The sequence below is a fragment of the Littorina saxatilis genome, linkage group LG15 (assembly GCF_037325665.1).
Source record: "Littorina saxatilis isolate snail1 linkage group LG15, US_GU_Lsax_2.0, whole genome shotgun sequence".
Classification (NCBI taxonomy): domain Eukaryota; kingdom Metazoa; phylum Mollusca; class Gastropoda; order Littorinimorpha; family Littorinidae; genus Littorina; species Littorina saxatilis.
Window position 1 is genome coordinate 951,726 of NC_090259.1, and position 8,208 is coordinate 959,933.

At 44.9% G+C, this 8,208-nt stretch overlaps 1 protein-coding gene across 1 annotated transcript; it reads right to left on the reverse strand.

Moving 5' to 3' along the window:
- Window positions 1–473: 473 nt before the first annotated feature.
- Window positions 474–7,395, reverse strand: LOC138948371 (uncharacterized). Its single transcript, XM_070319904.1, has 3 exons — window positions 7,329–7,395; window positions 6,398–6,469; window positions 474–3,991 (listed from the first exon to the last, which is right to left on the reverse strand). The coding sequence occupies exons 1-3, from the start codon at window positions 7,393–7,395 to the stop codon at window positions 474–476; spliced, it is 3,657 nt and encodes a 1,218-aa protein (XP_070176005.1).
- Window positions 7,396–8,208: the final 813 nt, after the last annotated feature.

Genomic DNA, 8,208 nt, shown 5'->3' on the forward strand with positions numbered 1-8,208 from the left:
AAACGGGTTTCACCACTGGATAGAGCATAAACTCTTTAGGAAAATGTAAAAAATATGAAAATCATGCACAAGTGACATGCGACTCATTTCGTGGTGGAGGGTCACATATTCTATACAAGAAAACCTTAACAAGGGTAAAAGGAGAAACAGAATCCGTCAGTCGCCCCTTACGACATGCTGGGGAGCATAGGGTAAATTCTTTCTCGTCCCAACCAATATGGGACTCCCCCTAACCCGCGGGGGGTCGTATAAAACAGGTATTCAAAGTCGATCAATTGCTCTAAAATGTACAGAAACAAACGTACACGATGGGGAAAATATCACATGTTTTATTGGTGTTATTTGTGATTTAATGGATGGAGACTCCAAAACATGGTGGGATAGGGCTAGGGCACGGGGAAAGGGGGTACCTAGGACCTAGAACCTAACCTGATCCCTAAACGCAGTAAAAGAAAGTAACAAATGTCATCCAGTCAACGGAAACCAAACAAAGCAGACATGTGTCGGTTCATGTTGTCCTTGTGACCTCTGCTGACAGCACCGTGTTGGACAAGCAGTGTCACCAGGTCGTCACAATGCTGTGCGTTCTTTCTGGCCATATCAAGCGGTGTGCCGAACAACCATTCAACGGTGTTGACGTCGGCTCCATGCTGCAGGAGACATTGAGCTGTCTCAGTGTGACCTTTCTCAGAGGCTGTGTGTAGCGGTGTCTCCTTCCACTTTGATACAGCGTTCACGTTGGCTCCATGCTGCAGTAGACACTGCGCTGTCTGAGTGTGACCATTCTCACAGGCTGTGTGTAGCGGTGTCTTATTCCACTCTGATACAGTGTTCACGTTGAATCCATGCTGCAGGAGATATTGAGCTGTCTCAGTGTGACCATTCTCACAGGCTTTGTGTAGCGGTGTCTCATTCCACTCTGATACAGCGTTCACGTTGGCTCCATGCTGCAGGAGACACTGAGCTGTCTCAGTGTGACCATTCTCACAGGCTGTGTGTAGCGGTGTGATGTCATAATCAGCAGTTGCATCAACCTGAGCACCATGTTCTAACAGACAGACAACTATCTCAATGTTTCCCTTATCAGCAGCTCCGTGAAGTGGTGTTGACTGAGACTTGTCCCTTGCATTCACATCGGCTCCTTCGTCAATGAGTTGTCGCGCTACATGTGTTTGACCAACATCACAGACAAAGTGTAGAGGTGTTCTCTTCATGTCATCAACAGCATTCACCTTCGCACCGTGTTGAGTCAGCCAGGTAACGATGTCAGTGCGTCCCATCAGAGAGGCAGCGTGCAGCGGACTACAGCCCATACTGGTGTCGTGCTGGTTCACGTCAGCTCCCTGTTGGAGGAGAGTCATCAAGGTGTCAACATCACCACGCACCACTGCCTGGTGAACACGGCCTATCTCCGCTCCTGCTTCTACCAGCTGGGTGATGATGATACCAGGTCTGCTTGCCGTGTATGCGCAGCGTAAGGGCGTTCTGCCCTCATTGTCTGTTGCATTCAGGTCAGCTTCATGATGAATCAACCGTCTCAGAGTTTCTGTGTTGCCACTACATGCCGCGAAGTGTAGCGGTGTCCTGCCCCACCTATCCTGTGCATTGACATCAGCCCCAGCGTCCAGCAGGAGACGGGTGATGTCGGCGCTGGCTGTGGGGGACTTACACAGACACGCCCAGTGAAGGACTGTCTGTTTCCACTTATCTATTGCATCGATGACGGCGTTGTGTTTCAAGAGCAGCTCAACTGTACGTATAAGACCCGTATGGCAAGCAAAGAACAACGGTGTTTGACGACCCTCCCACCCTGAAGTTACCCTGACATTGACATCAGCACCAAGGTCAATCAGCAGATCCGCGATGTTTCCCTGTCCCGCTGTACACGCTACTAAAAGATCTGTTCTTCCTTTATCGTCCCTGTCGTGAACACTGCTTCCGTAACACAGGAGTGTCTTCACTCTCACGTCGTTACCGCCACGTATTGCAGAAAACAGATCGAATGCCATTGTGTCTCTGTCTGTCGCGTTGTTCAACTCCTTTCTCCGTCGCTGTGCCAGCTGGTAGGGTGTCAGTCCCTTGTTGTTTGTCTTTGTCAAGCAAGCTCCACTCTTCACGGCCAGTTTGATGGCCTCCAGGTTTCCCTTGTCGACAGCGATGTGAAGCAGCGTGTTGCCGTCACGGTCTGTCTCGTCCACCTCCCTGTCAGCCAGCAGTCTCAGCGCCAGGTACCAGTCCCCTCTGTCCCTCACCTGCACGGTGACTGAGTCGTTTGACAGCGTGACACTGACCAAAGGGGAAGGGTTTGAAATCGGTTTGTTGTCTGACATCTGCACTGTGATCAGGTTCAATGGAATGGGAAGATCTGTGTCACACAGGTAGTACAGCTGTCGCCAAGATTCCTTTGTCCCAGTCATCATTCCGTGAAAGTTTGCATTTTTTCCAACATAATGTTTTGCAATATATTCGCGTGACAGCAACTTTTTCCCCGTAAAAAACTGACAGATCTCTGCTGCCAAAAGGCCTCGAAATGAAAGTTGCTCTGACTTATGTCCCAATTCATGAGCCAAATGCGGGAAGAGACAACACGCCAGCAGGGTGTCATGCAGTGTCTGGTGTAAGTATTGATCAGCGTTCATGTTATTCATGCACCATTCACTCAGACCGTGACATTTGTTACGGAGAGACCAGTAAATCAACGGTAAGGTGTACACTGTGTCCAGGGCCCTCAGCAGGTGGTGTTCACTTTGTTTTTCCTTCTCGCAGTATTTCTCCATTTCAAGCAGAAACTCAGGACACTGCAGAGCGGGGTGTTGGCTGATTTCTTTCAAATTCCCCTTGATGACTTCTTCGTGCAGTCGTTCTACCAGTGATTGACAGTTTTCGAGAACATCTGGGTTTTTACGGGCCTCAGTATCAAAACATTTTGACCCAACCTGTATATCCAAGACTTTGTTCGCTCTCATCAACTGCCCTACTTTCACGATAACACGTACATGCTGCACGAGGAAGGTGACGTCACACACTCTTAGAAGTGTAGGCAAGCGAAACGAGCGACCGAGAGCGAATCCCGCAGCATCATACATAACGCGACTGATAAATCCATGACCCTGACTTGCCAGCACAGAACCGAGCAGAAAATCTTCATACTTTGCCAGATGATCGTCACAATGTCCTTGAAACCCGTGATCCAAGAGTTCAGCCTGCGCTCTCACTTTCCTGTAAAGGAACCGACCCTTACCGAGCATTGTCAGTACAAACACTGCTGCAAAGCTGTCGCCGTGTGTTTCGTGCAGACACATCTGTTTTAACAGCACTGAGTTCGCTTCCGCCGGTGACGCGAAGACATTAGCGGGGTCCTCTACTGCCTGCCAATGGTCCACCAGGTAACGACAGCACCAGAGAAACGCAGGGCCGCTGGTGTCTGCCTGCACAATTCTCTCCACCACCTCCTGCTGCTGTGAAGGCTGAAGAGGAAGCTGCTTCAGGTGAAAATCAAGCAGTTCTCTCTTCACCTCTGTGTTCAGATCCTCCTTCATCAGCCTCACCACTGCAGAACTGTCCAACAGAGGGCTCTGAGAGTCAGTCTCCAGTTGTTGCAGCTCGTGCAGCACGTGGGGATACAACGTGACCACCACCCTGCAGTCTCCTGCCTTGATCAGTTGAAGCATGTTGCACAGAATCTTTGTCCACTCTTCATACTGCTGTCTGTTCACACGAACCACGCCCATCAAGTCGTCAATCAAGACAAAGCTCCGCCTCCCTGGCCCAATGTGGGCGTGCCAGTCCTCCAGCTTGGACAGGATGTAGGACTTGAAGCCTTCCTCTCTGCAGCGTCTCAAGAGGGCGTGTCCCACAGTGGTCTTGCCAGTTCCCGGGAACCCACACAGGATGACTCGCCCTGTCTCTTGAAGGATGTCTGATGCCTCCTCCAGATCGTGTGTTTGAATGCATTGTGACCTCTCGCTGTCTGCGGTGACGTGAGTGTTTGCTGAAGGAGAAGAAAACATAGCTTATTTAATTTATTTTATATTAGAACAGCAAATAGTTCGATGCCGTTGTTTAACAACATAAATCTAGGTTGGATAATGAGCGGAAAGTCACTTGCAAACGTAATGTTTATTGTTTTCAAAGTATCATATAAGTCTAATATCCGGACAAAGCTAATGCTTCCTTGCCAAAGAAAAAAAAAGCAAAACATTTTATGTAGTCTAAATATAAGACTGTTTTGCATCGTGGAAACAAAGTATCGATAAATCCAATTTGATGGTAACAAAACCAGGAGTTGAAAGGAAACACAGGCATAAGAACCAAACATGTACACACCCTATATTTTTAAAACAGAGGATTCATTCCAACTATTTTAATTGCATCTAGGTTACATTCTTTACCTTAAAGGAAACAATAATAATCGGGTTTAATGCTTGATGTTTATCTGTTCTGTCTCCAATGATCTTGATTTGGGCAACGTTGTTATTCAACTAGACTGTCCTTTTTTTCGTAATCAATGTATATACCGGTAATTGCATTAGTCAGAAAGCACGGAAATTCAATAATTTTTTTTAATGGAAATAGGTTCACTGGTTGAGTAAATAACTGTTCCGTGCTTGATATTCTCCGTTACATGAGTTTCCTGCAAGATGGTGTATGTTTACTCTTCTACTTAAACAATTTGAAGTTTCATAGGTATTACAGAAACATAGCAGCCGTGGTGGGTCGGCGATGGTGGTGGGTTCGTGCCGTCAGAATTTGGTCACACTAAAAGAATCAAGCGCTTCAGAGGGCTAATAAACAATGTTAACGGTCCTGTATATTCGTTATCATAAGGATGTCATGGATTGTATTTGCACTTCCCCTAAATCCGCATGCGTACGCGGTTATACACATGCAAATCTCGGCCGGTGATTGAAATAAAGTGAACATACAGTGTTGTCGTGGAAATGCACTTGATATTTTTAGCATTATACGACACAGGCAAAACTCGTCGTGAAAACCGCTAATTAAACGAACGCATCTTTGTCCGCGCTGTGTGATCTAGGCAAAGAGGTTTGTGCGTTTTGATATAAACATTATATAGTACTTTCATGTCGGGCGTGTCCTTAATTGATCTGAGCTACTTGACGAGCTGTCATCGTGTCAACTAGTGACTCTGGGGTACTCTGAAGCAGTATCCCATTACTGCTGTGGCACAGCAAGCTGCCACAGAGCTACGTTTTGTGACAGATAACGGGAAATCAGGTAGCGGTCGTGCAATACTTTGTCAAGTTTATGCCATGCAAATTATCGTCGGGGTAAATTTACTAGATTCTACATATAGTTAAGCTCTTTAGAATTCGCAAGTTCAAATAATTGCAAGTGCATTCACGAAACTAAAGAAGTAACTTGACCCGTTAATTTCATTTAAGGCCAATATTCCTGTGCAGCGATTGGTTCATTTACAAGCACTACCACCACCAACCTGCTATGTTTGGCAAGTCTCATGAATGATTCTAAGACATTATGACAAGAAGTTATTACAGTCAATAAATATTTGTTCTTTTAATTCTGGGTACCTTCCGTTCGTCAACCGTCACCTTTTGAAGTTTGTTTACCGACATGCTTTTGGTTGTCCATGCAACATCAAAACAGGAAGCATCTTGGCTCGAGTGTCCCTGTTCTGGGAAGATCCTTGTTTGTTGAAGGGGGACAACTAAACCATACCACGGAATGAACTAACATGACTCGACATTTCTGTCTGTCTTTCTTTCTTTAGTCTTTTCTTTCGCTTTAGTGCAAACCTGATTCCATTGTTTCAATTACAGAAATGTCTCGAATCTCACGACAGAGTGACAAAATGAAAGAGACATTTCTGTTGGGCCATAGATAATCCGTAGGCCAGATTTGCAGACACGATGTTTGCAGACGGGCAAAGTTACAAAGTTCAAACTTGGCGAGCAACATCTTTGCTGCCGACCAAGACAAAGGCGGCTTCTGTTAGTGCTATAAACACGAAACGACTTTTCCACAGGTACGTATATATATATATATGGGTAATTCAAAGTAAGTGGTTGTAAAACTTGGACTGAAATATGTGACCCTCCACCACGGAATGAGTCGCATGTCACCTTTTCATGATTTTTATATGTTTACATTCTCTTAAAGAGTTGCTTATTATCTATCCAGTGATGAAAACCGTTTTAGAAAATAGTGAACACTTTTCGAGTTATAAGCCTGTGACTGTGGTGACCCTCACACTCTTACTATATACACCCCCCGGACTTACAGTATGCCTTGCGCAGAACCGCGTTAGGTGACATGCGACTCATTTCGTGGTGGAGGGTCACATATATCCTCGTATATCGACGCCATTCTATACATAAAAAGAAGGCAGACAGGCAGACAGACAGAGGGACATTACCCTGTAGGAAGCTAGCTTCAGCTCCTTGTAGTTGAGAGCAAAGGAGATCCAAATCCGTGGACCCATTTTCCGCTGTAACATTCAGAAATAATCTTTCAAGACCAAGAGAAAGTAGCCGTTCAGGGGGAATCAAACTGACAAAAAACAATATTCCGTACATGTAGGTAAACAAATAAGTTAAAACAAATAGTCGAAAATGCTAGTGAAATTCACAAGAACAATGTCATGCTGAACTGTACACAAATAATATTGCAACAACTTTTGTACCCCAACTTAAGCATTTATTTCCTTGTCATGTCATTCAAACTTTCTATACTGTTTAAGGCACTCAGGTTTGCAATCCAGCACACTTTTTGGATTTAAGATTTCTTGGCCGCCGCTTGTCGAACCAACAAAAAACGCAAGGGACCAATGCAAATATAGACACGAGTTCAGCCCAGCAAAAACGCAAGGTACCAATTTTAACATCGACCAAAAATCAGAATAATCTCAACTTGACAACGTTTACATACCGGGAGAAAGTCAAATCAGTTTTCTATCCAGAACTGTTTTGATTAGTTATCTTGCCTTAACCCATCCTGCACTGACCCGATGGATTGCTTTGAAACTGTTAGGATCGTTCACATCAACAAAAATAGCTAACGTTTGGAAAGATTCTGTCCCACCAAATGTTACACACAGAGTTCTCAAATTGCAAGAATACAATTGATGAAGGAGAAGCAAGTAAGGATAGGGGCACTATTTTGAGCATGTTCTTATGTCGATCCACCCCTCTGCCACGCATTTCAGTAAAGAAATGTCGAGGTGAAAAAGTGAAAAAGCTCATAGAACAAAACAGTGTATCTTCATGCGACGCCATAATTATGGCCTTTACACGAGCAAAGAGCTGCTCGACCTTCACAATCAATTGCCTACTCGAACCTCTATTTACCTGAAAGAGTCTGCAGGCCTCCATCGCGCTGTTGCGCCAAAGGTTCTGTCGCGCCTGAAGACGTCATGGTCACGTGACACCAGCCTGGTGTAGCATGTCAGCTCGCACGACTGCTGTCGGAACAAACAACTCTCAAAACATTATGTCTACATCACAATATCCTGGCCAAAAGTAGTGGAACAGACATATACATGACTGTTAGGATCAGTCAACGCTACTGCAGGAAAGCAGGAAGAAAAGACCTCCCACCCCCTCCCGAGACTAAAGCACATCATTGCGACTGTGAAGTAGGGAGAAGCTTATCAATCCACACAGTCTCGACGTTTGGCACAAAGAGACGCCTTTGTATTTTGAAGTAATCGAGAGTACGCAAGCGGTTGAATAAAAGTCTTTCAGAGATCGAGTCATGTCATATTTGGTCTTTTCCGATCAGCTTTGTTGAGTTGAGGATAGAAGGCCAACATTTCAATCAGACAAACATCCAAATGCTGTAGTAAATTCTTCTCTGTGTCTCTCTCCAAGTATAGTCTTCACATTGTCTCATGATATTGAACATTATTGACTCTCTCTCTCTCTCTCTCTCTCTCTCTCTCTCTCTCTCTCTTTCTCTCTCTCTCATATCATCATCATCATCATCATCATCATCATCATCATCATCAGCATCATCAGCATCATCAGCATTTACACCATCTAATCATTGTGGGCATTAGTGTCAACGTTGGTATCGTGTGATTTTACCGTCGATCACTTTACATTAATTTGCATGTAACCTCAATTGACATGTTGCATGTTTCGCTGGCTCGATATGTATGGGTTTTTTTTAAAATTTTATGTATGCTTACTTTTTCATTGTGTTGTTTGTGTTTATTTGCTTGTTTGT

Bases quoted from the DNA above. Each gene is read 5' to 3' on its own strand.
- LOC138948371 (XM_070319904.1), bottom strand. From the start codon at position 7,395: ATGACGTCTTCAGGCGCGACAGAACCTTTGGCGCAACAGCGCGATGGA. The intron at 6,470-7,328 runs GTAAATAGAGGT...TGAATGTTACAG, and splicing joins AGGCCTGCAGACTCTTTCAG to CGGAAAATGGGTCCACGGAT. The intron at 3,992-6,397 runs GTAATGTCCCTC...CTTCTCCTTCAG, and splicing joins TGAAGCTAGCTTCCTACAGG to CAAACACTCACGTCACCGCA.